This window comes from Alosa alosa, chromosome 21, assembly GCF_017589495.1.
Source record: "Alosa alosa isolate M-15738 ecotype Scorff River chromosome 21, AALO_Geno_1.1, whole genome shotgun sequence".
In the NCBI taxonomy this organism is placed as follows: domain Eukaryota; kingdom Metazoa; phylum Chordata; class Actinopteri; order Clupeiformes; family Clupeidae; genus Alosa; species Alosa alosa.
In genome coordinates, this window is record NC_063209.1 from 3,907,659 (window position 1) to 3,924,512 (window position 16,854).

General features: G+C 43.8%; 2 protein-coding genes across 2 annotated transcripts; one reads left to right on the plus strand and one right to left on the minus strand.

Moving 5' to 3' along the window:
• Positions 1-305: 305 nt before the first annotated feature.
• slc9a6a (solute carrier family 9 member A6a) lies at positions 306-14,026 on the minus strand. Its single transcript, XM_048230692.1, has 16 exons — positions 13,671-14,026; positions 12,825-13,024; positions 11,819-11,896; positions 11,641-11,717; positions 11,425-11,537; positions 10,862-10,967; positions 6,281-6,422; positions 5,943-6,048; positions 5,588-5,676; positions 5,062-5,175; positions 4,476-4,587; positions 3,961-4,114; positions 3,673-3,703; positions 3,475-3,557; positions 3,183-3,288; positions 306-3,063 (listed from the first exon to the last, which is right to left on the minus strand). The coding sequence occupies exons 1-16, from the start codon at positions 13,942-13,944 to the stop codon at positions 2,782-2,784; spliced, it is 2,067 nt and encodes a 688-aa protein (XP_048086649.1). The 5' UTR covers positions 13,945-14,026; the 3' UTR covers positions 306-2,781.
• Positions 14,027-14,185: 159 nt separating this feature from the next.
• On the plus strand, positions 14,186-16,690 carry mmgt1 (membrane magnesium transporter 1). Its single transcript, XM_048231520.1, has 4 exons — positions 14,186-14,449; positions 15,324-15,376; positions 15,501-15,604; positions 15,739-16,690. The coding sequence occupies exons 1-4, from the start codon at positions 14,365-14,367 to the stop codon at positions 15,890-15,892; spliced, it is 396 nt and encodes a 131-aa protein (XP_048087477.1). The 5' UTR covers positions 14,186-14,364; the 3' UTR covers positions 15,893-16,690.
• Positions 16,691-16,854: the final 164 nt, after the last annotated feature.

The following is a 16,854-nucleotide window of genomic DNA, read 5'->3' on the forward strand; positions in this document are numbered from 1 at the left end:
ACAGTGTTGTGACATCTTAGCTGCAACCTATTTCTGAAACCTGTGCATCTCTGAAACAGTTTTGTGTCATTTTGTACAGTGTGTACATGACACTGCTGCCATTCTAGTTATCAGATCATAATCTCAAGCCCTGGCTTCCTTACCTCTCTACAGTCACATGTGTAGACCAGACTCATACTACAGAACTAGACATACATTTGTCATAATTTTTTCAGCAACCTGGACCATAATTATGTCACAGAAGAAGCCCAAAAAGTGCAAAAAGATGAGCACCCTCAATGCTCACACACCGCAGTTCCCCTTCAATTTGGACATAATGACCTGAATCAAAATAAAAAATAAACAAAATAAAAACAAACAAAACAAAAACAAATGATAACAACAATAACAACAAAACAAATCCATCGCATTGTGGTGTCAAGAGGCATGCTTATGGAACTAGGAAACACTAACATGCGCACTCATTAAATTCCTGCACGGCAGGAGATAACACTGTGTGGAACCTTCACTCTCCAGAATGCCCCCCCACACCCTCTTCCCTGCCTCTCGGTCACAGCTCTGGCAATTGGGCCATTCCTTATCAACACTTCCTGCTCCAGTCTGCCACTACAGCCTGCTCAGTCTAGGAGTGTGCCTGGCAGCACCTCCACATCGACCTCTCGTTCACACGTCCATGCCATTAACCATGTCTCCATCCACACTCTAAGCAGAAATACACAGATACTGGCAGACTCCCGGCTCAGGACAAACAAAACAAATCTTGATATTTGTAGGTCATTTTCTTTTTGCAACTTATGCCCACTAGCTCTCGGCTCTATAAAGTACACAGAAGCTAAGCTTTAGCGATTGTTATGGGGAGCTGTATCCAGAATTCGCCCACCAAGTCAGATTAGCTCCTGGTGAACAGACAGACTGTCCCTGTTTACACCACGGAAAGACAGTGAAGTTGTTCTGGCTCGGTTATCTCTTGGCTTTGACCATCAGTCTTTCCGTTCAGCTAAAAATGGGAGGACTGACCATTGGCAAGCAAACCATGTGGCTGTAACCACATTGCATGCTTTGTCTTTCTTGCCCAATGGTACATATGGCAAATGTAAAACTGCCTTCAAAGATCATTTCCCTAACTTGACATCTACCATCCTGACACAGAGAAGCTACTCTAGCTCCCTTTTTATGTTCCCAATGTGTGCATTCCTGAAAGGAGGGTTAGCCACAGGCCTGTGTGCATCCTCACATGGTTGACTTCCACTGGTACTGTCTGTGACTGCAGCTTCTCAGTTCAATAGCAGTCTGATTGCTCCACATCACAAACATGTTGGTATAGAAGACGAGTCGACTTCTCCACACATTTCATGCAAAACAATAACGGAAAAAAGTTTATGTAGTTTCAAGCAGAAACAAATATGTCATTTCAGTTTTCTAGAATAATATCAGGGTGACTATTACGCAAAATTCCTAAACATTGTTTCATTATCACTTTTTGCTTGTTCTTCAAAAAGGTCAAAGCTGGACCACTAGGAAACCACAGGAAAGCACAGACTGGACTTTACAAAAAGCAGGTTCCATCAGTGGATTTAGTAGCACGTTGCTTGTTCTGTACAGTGTTTTGGTGCTTAATATCAAACACAGAGCAATGTCAGACATTCATAAATTCATTAATATCTGCCATTTTAATCTTTTTTTTTTTTGCTGCATGGAAAAAATGAATAGAAAAATATTTTGAGGCTGTCAAAAGTTAGAAGTTAGTACACTGAAAGACAATAAAATGGCCCCCAATATTTGCCACTTATACCTCCAATTCAGCATTCTCCAAATAGAACAGCCCTTCTATGTGCTGTGAGCGACATCAGGTTATATAACAAGGTGTAAAAACCCTCACACAGTCACAGTCAAAGGTCAATATGTAAGATCCAAGACTTGTGCTAGGCTAAGAGAGCGCCATCACCTACAGCCCACTCCTGGCCAAACCACTCCGATAGGAGAGACTCGATACCGAAATACAAGGCTGCCCCCTAGTGGCGGGAAGAGTGTATTTTCTTTAGGGAGGGAAAAACCTACATTCGTCAGGCACTTGATTGTGACCGCACAGCAAACCCAGAGCCCCCCAGTCATGCCCCTGATTCAACTGTTGCACAGAGAAGGCAGTAGACAGCATAAGACCTATCAGAAACATGAGCTGATACCACATGGGATCCCTCGCAAGATCCCTCTCGCTCCATTAACAACTAAACGATGGTCGATACACGCACACACACGCGCGCACGCGCACGCAGGCAGGCACGCACATAAAAGGCATGCATATCATGTCGACAGTATTTTACACCTTGCTATACAGACGGGAGAAGATCAGCTAAGCTTGTTCTGGTGGTGATTTTTGCTTGGAGAGATCAAACACATGCTTCCACCATTCTGACAAAGCTTTGGGTGACGCTACGTGGTCTGGTTGTAACACCCGAGTATAAATATAAAGAGAGAGAGAGAGAGAGAGAGAGAGAGAGAGAGAGAGAGATAGAAGCAGCAACTCTCTGGAGGGAGAGGGCAAACAGGAGAGATAAATAAATAATAATTGACACAACAGTGATGGCAGGAGAGAGAGACAAGAACAAGAAACAAGAATGAGGTAGAGCCATCAAACCAGCCACTTGATCAAACTCAGCAACATAAAGGAGAGAAGAGGAGGTGAGATGAGGGGATGGGTGCAGTAGGGAAGGGAGAGAGAGAAAGAGAGAGAGAAAGAGGGATGAGAGAGAGGAGTGCCCCCTGGAATGTGCTCCACGTCGCTCAGCTAAGGGCTCCGGAGCGTCGGTGCAGGACATCCCCGGGCAGCGGCGGCTCAGAGTCATCCATGGGCAGCACCAGCCGGGTCCCGCGGATCACCAGTTCGTGTTCACCCAGCGCCAGCTCCCGGTCCAGCTCGTCCGAGTTGGCCGCCACCACTGACGGCCGGGAGCTGGTGTGGGCCCCGCTGGCGTCCGTGCTCACGGTGATGTCGCCGTACGTCAGGCTGATATCGCCATCATTCAGGATGAGGTCAGAGTCGTCGTCCCTCAGCTGCTCCTCATTCTGCAGACAGAACACGGACAATCATCAGGACACAGGAAGGGCATATGAGTCTGGACTAGTCCCTGCCCTGTCCCTGACCACAGAGGCCTTTGGTGTGCTGTATATGTGGGCTCCCTCACCTCGTAGGCCTGTGGGCTGGTGAGGCAGCGGGCGAGGGCCCCACAGCAGGCTGGCAGGGTGGCCGTGAGGGGAGGACCACTGTGGGTCAGAAAGGGCTTCATGTAGCTGAGGAACGGGCAGTTAAGGTCGCCACAGCAGCGCACACACCACTACACCAATTCTGAACTGAATTAGAACTGAATTAAACATTCATCACCTCCCACTACTTTAAAAACATATAATATATTCAAACCATAATATGTTCAAAAGGCTGTCAGTGTGTGTAGGTGGATTGCCAGTCATTAAGGATACTTGTGGTCGAAGTTGTACCAGATCCTGAAGAGCCAGGCACTCTCATGCTTAGTGCTGCGCCGCTCTATGCCATCAGGACCAATCTGCAGACATGATGAAGACCAGTGAAGGACTGCCACCTTCGCATGATGGTAAGAAATACAGTACAGTGGGTATTCAATGTATGTTAAACTCCATGAAACTGTTGGATAAACTTACTGAGTGCTCTTGGTCCGGATCCACACCAACACTATGGATTTAAAAGAGAAGATACTTTTGTTAAGACAACATATGGAGGCTTAGTTCTACTGATACCAAACCACACACAACTGGGTTTTCCTCCAAAGCCTGAAATAGCTGAGGAAGATCTGTAGTGCCCTTCTCAAAACTAAAATGTCATGATGCCATGTTAAATTTTCACTTAGCCACTAGCCATGTTCATCTGGGATGCGTTAGCAGAGAGAAGTGACTGGACCACACTGAGGCCGGTGCGAGTGGCTTACTGACCGTATGCGCTGGCAGGACAGCATCTGTGTGGTTCCTCCTCCGCACACCCACACAGTGAAGAAGACCACCAGCAGCGTGGTGGAGAACATCATCCGCCGTGCGTAGGTGGCCGTGTCGCGGATGGACAGGGCAAAGGTCATGGCACCGCGCAGCCCTGAGCGAGAACAGACTCTTTAATATTTCAAACAGGCTCCCTTTCCCACCAAGACAACCACCGCGGGGTGTCCATTCCCACACCAAAACAACTAGCGGCCTCTGGAAGCAGACACTTTGGGATTTGTTACCCCAGTGAAGTCTCAACACCCGGTCATACTTCATAAATACTTGATCTAAGGAGGTGTTAGCTTGTTTGAATTTCTGTACATTGGAAATGGATGTGAAAAGGAAACTCAAGAGTGTCTCATAGCGCTTGTTCCAAAGTCAGGGAGAAAAGGCTAGTTTTTGTTGGCTTATATACGCAGCTCTAAGGACAAAGTACAGAGCATGTAGAGTGGTTATTTTTCTTGTGTACATACCGGCAAACATCATCATGTGCTGGAAGTTGGAGCTGATCTTGTTTCTGCGGCCCAAGTTGAGCAGGAAGGAGAGGGGGTAGATGTTGGCTGCTCTGCCCAGAAAAGTAGCCAGCTGTGTGTGAGGGGGGAGGAAGGGGGGGGCAGTTAAGGAAAAACCCCAAAAAAGGGGAAGTGAACCCAGGCAGCTGCCAGAGCCTGCTCTCCACCCAAACTATGACTCTCTGTCCTTCCTGCTCAGCCAGTGTCTCCCTTCATAAGGGAGTTATTCTGGAGGGTTCTACCCCATAGGAAACACAATGTTGGCAATGTTCGGATGGTGACCGCTACATGTCACTCAACATCAGGGCCTGGGTACTGCAGTGCTAGTGTATTCTTAGACATTTCTGCAGCAGTCTAACTGAGGACCATTCACATCTCCATTTCAAACACAAATCCCCTAAGGGTCCTCCAGACAACGCCATTTTAAAGCCTTTCTTTAGGGGTGCAGTAACATGGAAGTACACTGTAGGTTTACAAAACAGCATCGTACAACTTCTGCCACTATAAGTCCCAATGAAGCATGCCCACAGGGCCATGGGAAGGATACGAAAGCTCCGATGATGAAAATGGGGTTGAAGACGTGGTTCTGGAAGGTGAACAGCGTGAGCCCCATGTAGGAGAAGATGAAGTTCTCCGCCAGGAAGTTAAGGAGCTCAAACAACTGCAAAGAAATAAGCAGAACACATCAAAAGTTGATTCTCTGTTAGAGCTTACATTGAGTTAATTTCCTTCAGTTAAATCTGCCTGAGACCATATGATGCTTGCCTAAGGGAGCTCTGAATGTGAGCTCAGTGAGTTATAATCACTGTTAGATTTCTATGTATGCAGACCAACACTGAGCAAAACATTATGCAGACAATTACAGAGTTGAATTCTACTCAAATCCATACATAACATACAAGGACACAAATGATCAACAGAAGAGGAACATTTACTGTACATTCATTATCCTCCCTCCACAAATGTGCCTTCCTTGCCCAAACATGCTGATGCGCAAAGACTGAGACAGGAATGGGAATGGTGTACAAGATTGAACTCTTTCCATGCAGGGGAGGAACAGTGTGGGATCTCACCTGTTTGGTCCTGTCCTGAGACTCAGGTGAGAGATTGTTATAGGTGTAATGAGCTTGGGTGATTCCACAGAACAGCACAGCTACCACACCTGTCAACAGAAAGGGGAACAGGGCAACAACATACAACCATTACTGAGGACCGGGCTGAACAGGAAACTTAAGTCTTCCTCTTGGCTCATTACCAAACTCAGCTCTGGGCTTAGGGTGGTGGTGTCATGTTTTTTTGCATTGTTTTCTGGTAGTAAGTGTGTGAGTATTTATTTACATATACAAATGTTTTGTCTCAGTTAAATCATTTGTTCTAGTTCTCTGTGCAGAAGTAGAGGATGAGTGGCCATGCTGAAGGGAAAGTGACCTGTGAAGCCGCAGGCCTCGGCCAGCAGGAATGTGCTCCAGGACATGAGGAAGAAGAGGGCCGTCTCCAGCAGCGAGAAGTCCCGCAGCTTGGTGAATTTGGTGACGTGGAGGAGGAGAAGTCAAGGGTCAAACTGAGTCAGTTAGCTGTGGAGACACCTACACAACCAAAATTCTCTAGGTAACTCTGCTGCATTTGCCAATCGAAACATGAAAATATCTGCCCAATGAGCAAATGCTAATACCTGGCTTTACTGGCATATTCGCTCATCTTAACTGTTTAAACGTGATTTGATATCAATTTTGATTTAAAAATTGTTTGTCTTGTGTCAAGGATATCAGTGCCGTCATGACTCCAGTAGCCATCCCGAGAGCAAAGGAGCCGCTGAAGACTCCCAGGAACACCCCGAAGGACTTGACCATGGCCATGGCCTCGAACGTGTGGGTGTTGTCCCCCTGAGGCTGGTAGGCCACTATGGACCTGTGCACAAAACCCCACAGGGACACGGGCAAGCACACAGGAGACACGAGACAGTCACAACTTAGCAAAGCATGGACATATTATCTAAGATCTATGTTTTATGTTAATATGTTATTATGCAAGAATTATGTTTTGGGGATACTCCTAAACAACCACTACACATCCTAGCAAATAAAGCCATGTAAAATTGGCACATTGCTGCTGATGTATTATGTACATGAAACTATATGCTAAATGCTATATTGCTAAAGTAATTGCTGAGATGAATACACCTGCCTTCAAAGGGCACAAGACATTTTACATCTACATTTATCTGCCTAAGGGTTAACTTCAGCAGAGGCTGTGATGAGGATGTCATAGCTACTGTAACATACTGTACCATAGTGAACAGGAAACAAGGGAGACCAATCCACAGCAAACCCCATGCACTTTCAGTGTGAAACAGACTGAGGCGGCCCACTTTCTCATTTATGGTGCCTTTGGAACTCAAAGCCATGGTCTGAAGTTACCACATGCTAGGCAGTGCTCGAATTACGTGGGAGCCAGAGGGAGCCGAGCTCCCTTAGAGTGAGGACTGGCTCCCATGAAAACAACAAAGTCAAAAATCTGAGGGGGTCTCTCATATTTGAAGGTGTCTAGCATTGTAATTTAATCTTAAACAACGCTCATCATCCATCCCTGTGCGATCTCTTACCATTAAAGACGTTAAATTAAAATATAGGCTACCACCGGACGTAGACCTACCTTACGCTCTTAAACGCAGCATGACTGCACTTCACCACCACACCACTAGACTATATGAGCAAACCACATACGATCGATTTGACAGCACTCGCAAGTCCAAGGAAGTTGCTGCGATGCGAGTGCTGTCAAATGCTTTGATGCGAGTGTTTTATCTATTTACATAGGCGTTCATTGGGCTAGCCCAGATGGTTTGATACGTGCTAAAAAATCCTCTTTGCTTATGGCCCATACTTCAATGATTGTGTGAATTGATCTGTAGCTATCCTCTGCCATTCAGAGTTCCCAGATATCTTGAAACACCTGTTAGCAATCTCTGATGGCGGAATATTCAATTTTCAATCAAAATTGTTCGTCTATTTATTTCCACGGTTCAACACACGAGACGACTGAACACCCAGTTGTTAATATCACTATGTGTGCATTAGCCTATAATACCAGAACATGGTTTGGCTGCAATGGCTTTATTAATTTCTACCAGTTAGTGCATTGTCCCTGTGTATAAGTTAAAGACTACATGCATTATTGTGTTTGACACTGAGGATAGCCTATCTGAGGTGGTCTGGTTCAAATGAGTTATGTTGTAAAAATTGAAAATGACACTCAGACTAAATCGTTTAGCCTCTGCCTTTGTATTTTGAAATTGAAATGAAATATGGACTATTGCAATCAATAATATATTGAAATTAATTAAAAGGAATCAATTTCAATGAAAAATCTCTGTCTGGTTTGTGCGTGTGTCAAGTTATAGCCTAGGCCTACCGTGCGCATACTGCCAAAAGCGCCACTCGCGCCTAGGCTATTTAATTGTATGGCCTTTAGGCTATGAGCCGGGATGTACCAACTTGATAGAGACACCCCCTTAAAGACAAAAAGATAATTCGAGCCCTGATGCTAGGTTTCTACTTACAGTAACTGTGCACATTTGTAAAGCTGGGGTTGTTGTTGTTTCTTGTCAACAAAAGCACAAACAACAAAACTTCTACTGGTGTAGTCTTGACAATCAATATGGGATTCTATGGGACATCTGCCAAGGGAATCTCTGCTACCTTATCTGACAAAACAACTATAGAGTTTGAACAGCTAAGGAAGTTCAAAATGGGCAGAGGTAGAACACCTGAAATCAATGCATTATCTAAGTTCCTTCTTCCTACAACTATTGAACTCTTTATCAAATCAAAGACTGGAGGAAATTCTGTTAAAAGCGGTTTCCAAATCAGATGTAGGTTTGTGAAAAGGTCAAGGTGCAGAGACGATAGCTAGGTAGAGGAGAGGGTTAATCCCCCACACTGCCACAGTGAAATGTAAGAGATTCTTTCTGTGGAAGTTATTTGCTTGTGGGAGAGCCCAAGAGGAACTAGAAAGACCTGTTGAAAACAAAATGGTTTCTAGAGTAGAGCAGTCAGATCACAGCATAAAGGGGCAAGTTCTCTCATGTGGGTAAGGGTGCGTAAGTCAAAAAAAGCGCGTAACTAAGTGCTTTTCAGTCTGCACTAATTCTCCCCTTCATTTAAATCTGTCATTTAAGTACGATGGAGGGAGTTACGCGTTTTGGGATGATGTTGCTCAATGTCGGCAGTAGGCCTAGTTCTATATACATGTAGGTTACACATGATGTTACAAATTAACATTACAGTATCAAATTTGGTGCTTTATATGCTTTATGTTTTTCCCCATTACAGTGTCCCAAGGTGGCATATTTCCCAACATTACCTTATCCATGAGGCTACATTGTTAAATAGGGAAAACCCTGTTATAATCACCCCCTTTGGATATTGGAGCTTACGACTGTGCATCTTTTGCATAAATTTACACAGACGCCTGCACTATTTTCGAGCAGCATCGTTTATATTCTCCTGTCTCTGATTGGTTTGTAATGGAGGCTGGTTTTGTTATGCCAGTCTCTCTACTGTATTCAAAACTACAACTGCAGGTCAGTCTACAGCTTTGTTAGCATAGATACATTGATATTATTAGAAGCAGCTGCCATTGAAACATTCTTTCTCAATAGTGAGTTTTAAATGATGAATCTATACAGCATGTCTTGACTCTTTATAAATAAGCCTCAGAGCAAAAGGGAAACTTCATTAAGTCAATTCTTTGTTAGGCTATGTGATGCCACACCACTTTACTGTTTACTGCTATTCAGTTTACCATGCTTACGTTTTCAAAATCAAAGACTGGTCCTGTGTTCTTTCTAGATTTAAATGACATTCAGAAGGTCAATAAGAAAGTCCACGTTCCACGTTTTTATATCAACCTAAATTAACGAGGTGGTGGATCAGTCTGGTTCTATTTTAAATAAATCACGCTGTGTGTGACAGAAGTGGGAATGGGAGAACGCGTGTAACTGAAAAGTGCCTAACTGAAAAGTGCGTAACTGAAGCGCGTAAAAAAAGGGCTTACGTGCGTTTTACGCACAAATGGGAGAATTCGCCACTATGTGATGACACATCATTTTACTGTATGCCATTCGCTATTCAGTCCACCTTGCTTACGTTTTCAAAATCAAAGACTTAACCAGGTGGTGGATCGATCACTCTGGTTCGGTTTTTAAAAAAATCACACCTCTTTCATAAGGCCACCTTGATTTCAAACTTGTGAGCTGTGGGTTTGACAGAAAGCGGGAATAGGAGAATGCGCATAACTGGAAGCGCGTAAAAAAGGACTTACACGCGAATGGGAGAATTCGGCCCATAGTCCTCAGAAGGCAGTAAAGAAACACACTCTAGTCCAAACCAGTCAGCAAATCACCTCAGGCCAGCCCCACTCTGCAGCTCAGCCGCATAGCTGCTCTCATCTGACATGCAAGCCTAGTCATCATCCAGCAGCAGAACTAATGAGTAGCCAATGAGTATCATGAATAATGTGTAAAAGGGGGGAAAACTGGCAACCCTGCTCTGAGGCAGGCCTGAGGGTGATTGGCTCTGCATGGCCTGGGACAAGACCTGGGCGATGCACTCATGGGGGGGGGGTTCCACTCAACGAGCTGGCAAGCTAAGCACTACTGGGGCAGCACCCGTTGAGGGGCCTGGCTGTGGCGTTGGTGACGCCCTCTACCCACTGGGGTGCAGCTCCGTGGCCGTGGCGTACCGCCACCCCACTGTGTCTCCCGTAATAAATTAGAATTCTGGAGAAGGAGATGCCCGGGGGAAGGACGAAATCAGCCGTTAGGGTCAGTACAAGTACAATCCAAGCATTCCACTCTGGCATTGTTAATGGGTTACTCACAAGTAATTATACAAAGTTTTAAAACCACAGCTGCATACTTGTAAACCTCTGTTATTAGAATGTGTATGTGTATATGTATGAGTAGAGAGGGAGAGAGGGAGAGGGGGAGAGAGAGAGAGAGAGAGAGAGAGAGAGAGAGAGAGAGAGAATGAGGAAGAGAATGCATGTGTATGTATATGTGGGGGTTTCAACCATTCTGTAACTTTCCTCTAAACAAAGACCAAGTGTGTCATTATGTTCCATTTTATCTGGCCATCATGTTATCATTTTGTCTGGCCTTTAATTCCACTACAAGCAAATTACAGGGAAATGTCAGGCCACTCACTGATAATTAGGCTCTATGGAACGAGTCACAAGCCCCATCTCTGTGAAACGGGACTGAGCCCAAATAGTGCAGTGTGTACAAACATCCTTAGTCTGCTGCGACGCTGGATATCGTCTACATGTTGAGATGGAGGAGTACTCACGAGGAAAGGACTACTGCTACAGCATCATTAAGAACGCTCTCGCCGAACAGCAGCGCGTACAGGTCCACATCCACCTGGAGCTCATTGAAGATGGCCAGGACTGTCACTAGAGGAAGAGATTAGGGGAGTCCCCATCAACCAATGCACATCTGGGTTTTGTGTGCAGTGATGCTGAAACAGCATGTAATGTGTGCGGATTACATGCATGCTACATCGAATTATACCGGTCAATAAACCAGGAGGAACTAGGAGAATGGGTCACACGATGCAGCATGTAATGGGTGCGAATTAGCACCTGTGCTAAAAACACTCAAACAATGCATCTGGTTTGTCCAATGTAATTGCTATGTCCATATCAAATAAACATTAATAATAATAATAATAATAATACTAATTTCTACTGTGTGTTAAGACTTAAACATAGACATAAACTTTCAAAATGGCTACTTTAATTCTAAAAATCACCCTAAAATGAGTTATAAAATCCATCTCTGTCATTTGACTTCACAAACTCTAATGTCTGAGCATGATGACTGTTTAGCTGGCCAGTGTGGGCGTCATACCTGGGTCCGTGGCGGAGACGATGGCTCCGAAGAAGAGGCAGTCTGTGAAGAAGAAGTCCCCACCCAACTGCCCGATCTGCTTCATCAGCGTCACACAGCCGTACATCAACAGCCTGGCAGGAAGGAGCGCAAGCACAGGTCAGAGCCTGTTCACACACACTTGCGTCACTTTCAGTCGGTCAGCCCGCGAGCGAGCGCACCCCAGAATTCACTCACCCAATGATGAAACACGAGATCACCGTTCCAAGAAATGCATAGGCCAAGATGGAGCCCATGTTCCTGAAGAAGTGTCTCTGGAAAGCCACAGGAATAGAGTCAATCAAATCAATTCTTGTCACTGAAGTGGTAATAAAACAATCAACAGTCCACTGGTTTGAGTAAAGCTCCTACCTACCCTCTTTAAGCTGTAACCAGCATGGAATATTATAGGAGGCAGGAGAATGTTGAAGAACACCTCGGGATCAAAGGTCACCTGAAAGGGGAAATGAGAGTGTGAATCATGAGACACCTGAAGGTAGGTCACTACATGAGAATGGCAGTCACAAGGCTGACGATTCATATGCCCTTGTTGTATGAAGACTGATTTAAGTCATGTAAATTACGGAAAAGGAAAGCCCTGCTCAGGGCCTGAAAGGGCCAAATTCTGAATGCTTTCTTAAACTTTCTTTTGTCATGCTACATATTATTGGTAGTTTTGCTGGATTGTTGATTAAATTAACTATTTAATACATTCTTTAAGCAAATGCAATGCTGCCCAAACAGTTTAGTGCCCATCTAAGTTTTACAGTAGGCATTAGAATCCTTCATGACTACAATGACTATCTGCATGAAGCGGTGTCTTCTTACAGACCTCCCATACTATTGCTAAGAAATTGGCTGTTCTCTAGTTTCAATGTTGTCAAACCTTTCAAATAGGTTGAACAAAGTTGTGTGTTTCTTCTCTCTGCCAAATGCCTGTTACAGATTAATCATTTCAAAACATAGTGTCCCTTTAAAAGGTGCACTGTTGGAAAATGCTGCCAGGGTACTTGGGACCACACACGCAATTAATGCCAGAATTCCTTGCATTTGCTATCAATTTTAATCACAGATAGCTACATTAATAGTTGATTATGTATAAGGGATTGTGTAAGGTATTGATTCATTGATTGAGTCGGGACTCGTGCTGTGAGAGTGTGTTTTAAAGCTGATTCCGTGTGTGTGTGTGCGCAATGAGTAAGCACAGAGAGCACAGACAAGTGTACCCCTTCAAACCCCTCTGTATCTTGCACCATAATAAAACCATGTACAATTTCTGCACATCTCACAGTGTGTGCCACAGAACAAGCATCATTATTAGTCAGTCCCTAGAGCAAATAAGGAAGGAAGGACATGAAAGACAGCTCGATTCTTATGCATACCTTGCGAAGCATCTCATTGTCCTGCACATCATCTATCTCTTTGCCACTGATCTCGCCTTTCAGGGTGTACTCGTAGAATTTGCCACTGACGTTAACCAGCAGTGTGGCAGGACTTGCATTTACATGGCAGCTCAGTGTGATGTTGTTCATGTCTCGCGGCACGTGAATGCCATATCGTAGTACCACGCCAACCAATAGTCCTAGTGATGTAAAAAGATGCACTTGTGGATCACAAACCAGGCCATGAATTACATCAATACACACAGTGGCAAACGTTTTTTAGGCAGACAGTCTCTGACTTATTCTTATTCTCTCTGAATATTCTTATTCGAATAATTTACATAACGGTGACCAATTCTCCTAGTTCCTCCTGGTTTATTGACAGGTATAATTTGATTAGCACCTGCGGAGCTGCGCGAAATATACGCAGTTCACACGACCTCAGATAAGCTCATACCTACTACTGGGCAGAAAAACTACTGTCGTGTCTTGTGACTTATTGTGAATGACTAGACGAGCGCTTTAATTTACTATCGTTCAGGGTCAATGTTAAAACTCAAGTCTGAAATCGAAAGCCTCACAAATACCTACGATTCGCGCTCAAGGCTATAACTGCAGCTAGACCTTAATCAGGGACTCGAAAGCTGTGCCAAACGCTAGTTATCTCGTTCATTAAATACTTCACCAATTATTTCCGATTAGTGAGCTTACTTCTGACAACCTATCGGTGCTGCCTTCCCATATCAGAATAACGTACACAAGGTATAGCTAACTAGCTTTCACTGACGGACATGACGGTGGCAAAACAATGACATCGGACGTCTCCATTCTGAGGCAGCCTCTTACCATATATCATAGCCAGTCCTGTTTCATGTAAAAATCTAAACCGACGGTGTTTAAAAAGCCAAATGGTTAATATTGTGAGGGTTAGGAGCATGATAAAAATTAGCAGGTCGGCACTGTCTTGTCTGTGGCTTTCCTCAGCCTTCTTCTCTGTTACGATGTTCTCCATTGCACTATCTTCAGCTCTGGACAAACAAATCGACAGGCTGACTAAAACACATAGGGACAACATCCCTGATGCACAGCAATTCCCACTGTTTTTCCATCTAGAGCCCATGTTGACATTGCTTATAGCAAGCAGTCCGTGCGTTTAGGTTTCTAATGTATCTGAGGAGGGGAGGGGTATGGATTGTTCCTGATTCAACGCCTCGCTCCGCCCAGTGGGATGCTGCGTCACCTATAGGAAACAAGTGGATTTTACTTCTACAGATCAACTTTGCGCTTATAAAACGCAAATAGGAATAGTCCCTTGAAAATACTAACGTGATAGCTCCATCCTTTGGAAAGCCATATAAATGATATTTTCAACATTCATTAATATTTCTCTATGACACATTTCGATATTTCTGTGTATGTAGTGTGAAATCTTTAAGCGACGAAAGGTGAACGGGTACGCCTTACGACTTTTATTTTGGATTGTGGTATCATCCATTCCGGATATTGAACCCTCATTCGGTTGGGTTTGTACATCACTCATATGAAGATGGCTTCGTCCTTTTGGAAAGGTGTCGTTGGTTTGGGCCTTTTTGCTTTGGCACATGCGGCTTTTTCTGCGGCACAACGTGAGTATTATTGTGTAAAAGAAGAACAGACCCGAGTTCATATTTTAATTCTTACTGGCAAGAGTAGTAATTATCCCTAAAAACGTCAGGCCTCCACACTAAGTAGCTCGTTAGCTTAGCCTTAGCTGCTCTCCGGTTTAACGCTAGGCTCATTGCTTGCTAACTTGCTACTAACAGGAACAAGATTAAAGCTTGGTACTTAAGTAAGTGGACTTTTCAGTTGACTTCCTAATTTGGTAAATGTTAAGCGAAAGTAATGAATGCTCATCGAAGTGCTGTCAGTTGCATTCTGTCGCAGTGAACGCTTTGAACGAAAGTTTATTGTGCCAATATTTGATGCATGACGCAAGTTAGCTAGCAAGCTATGTGAGGAAAATGCACTGTTAGAGTTGATAGCTAGCCAGTTGATAGCTAGTTAACGATCCCTGTAGATTGGTTGCTGCATTCATGTAACTGTCTTTTCTGGTTAACACGTTGCAGAAGAGTGAGATATCTGCCGATGTGTGGTTGTGATTACCATAAGGTTCTTATTAAAGCTAAATGTTGATGAAGTGGATGTTTTCTATTCATTGTAGCATCCTACTTATTTAACTTGATTATTCTCCCTCTTCACATTTGCATATTTTAATCTGCTTCGGTGGTGATCTTCTTGTCAAGCTTTATACAGTAGCAGATGCTGATATCCTGCAAAGAACTCTTCTAGCGAAAGTGACGACAGGCAACCCTGTATTTCTTTGTGTCTCATTGAGCAGTGGAGAAAATTCCCCCTTCAGATCTTTTGAAACCGATCATTTGGATGATCACGATAAACATGTTGGGTGTGCTTATGCTGTTTCTAACTACGTTTCTCGTTCATTTTGCCTTTCCCATACAGACCGATCCTACATGCGCCTTACAGAAAAGGAGAATGAAACGCTACCGATAGATGTAAGGACTCTCTTCATCTGCACCTCCCATCTCTGTGCTGGAAATATTTACCTATATGCGTCAATCATTTGCTGGCTGTATTAATTCCTCATGCATATGTGTGTTGATTCCTTCTGTCTTATAGATTGTCCTCCAGACGTTGTTAGCCTTTATAGTGACGTGTTACGGTATAGTTCACATCGCTGGAGAATTCAAAGACATGGATGCATCCTCAGAACTGAAAAACAAGTGAGTGCCAATTGAATTCTCCAGGTTTTATGAGTAATGATGGATTCAGTGTTTGCTTTAGCTATCAGTTATTTATAAGATCCCTACCTCAGCATAGACTTATGACGTTTCATATGACCTTTTCACCATTATAGGACGTTTGACACACTGAGGAATCATCCCTCATTCTACGTGTTCAACCACCGGGGCCGGGTGTTGTTCCGCTCCCCAGAGCAGGAACCCATGACGGGTCCTCAAGCACTACCCTCAAACCCCCTACGGTTACGCAAGCTGGAGAACTTCCACTAAGACTGGCCTTTACTGGGCTACTGTGCCCATCTCTCTCCCTCTCTGTCTTTCTCTCTCTTTCTCACTTTGTGCATCAGTGAGCGCCTGGGTTGGTGAGGGATGGGGGAAGATAAGAACATATATCCCCTGTCCTTAACTTCTCTGCATATGTTGTATATGCTGTATAAATTTGCATCTCTTCAACAGTGATTTCCACATGTAAATCTTTGGACTGTGCCAACTCCTTGTTTTTTTTCCAGCTTGTTTGTAAATAATGTTAATGCTTGGGAGTCTTAAGGATTGAAAAGAAAAAAATCTTCCCAGTCCCCAGTCCTGACAGGCGTTGTTACAGCGGTTCATTTCATTCATTTGTCACACAAAGGGGTTCAGTAACACCTCATTTAAAAAAAAAAAAAAAAAAAAAAAAAAACCTTGCATCAACCTCCACATTTAAGGCTGTGCAGCTGTTCCTGACTGAATTATGTTCTTCCCGGCCATGCACTCAAACTGGGGATGTCCAATGGACCATACAGTGTATTTATGTTCATTCATGTTCATCGTCTGGATTTCAATTTATTATGCAATAAACACCTGAGGTCATGGAAATGCATTAATGATATCTGTAAAGGCTGAAACAAACATGAATTGAAGGTTGTTTAGCGCTAATGCTAACGATACTGTGAACACGTAGTGTAATGTAATGGTACATTTGTTCTGGGGAGAATGTTTGTAATTTTGTTCCACTTTTATGTCATGACATTTTTAACTTAAAAATAATAAATTCTGAAATTTTATGGAAGAATTTGTAACCTGAACAAACTCTGACTTTTGTTTCCATCATTCCTTATTCACAGTGTTGAATATCTTGTCTTTGCCAGTTGGCAAGGCTGAGAAAAAGCAGCATGTAGAAAGGACAAAGTATACAATGCCCCGATTTATTATTAATGCTTTGCAATATTATCAATAGGTCCTAAAGGCCCCCC

Coding starts and splice junctions, on each gene's coding strand:
- slc9a6a (XM_048230692.1), bottom strand. CDS start 13,944: ATGGGCTCTAGATGGAAAAACAGTGGGAATTGCTGTGCATCAGGGATG. Junction 11,718..11,818: donor CTGGTTACAGCTTAAAGAGG/GTAGGTAGGAGC, acceptor GTGGCTTTCCAG/AGACACTTCTTCAGGAACAT. Junction 4,588..5,061: donor TTTTCATCATCGGAGCTTTC/GTATCCTTCCCA, acceptor CCTCACACACAG/CTGGCTACTTTTCTGGGCAG.
- mmgt1 (XM_048231520.1), top strand. CDS start 14,365: ATGAAGATGGCTTCGTCCTTTTGGAAAGGTGTCGTTGGTTTGGGCCTT. Junction 15,377..15,500: donor ATGAAACGCTACCGATAGAT/GTAAGGACTCTC, acceptor TCTGTCTTATAG/ATTGTCCTCCAGACGTTGTT. Junction 15,605..15,738: donor TCCTCAGAACTGAAAAACAA/GTGAGTGCCAAT, acceptor TCACCATTATAG/GACGTTTGACACACTGAGGA.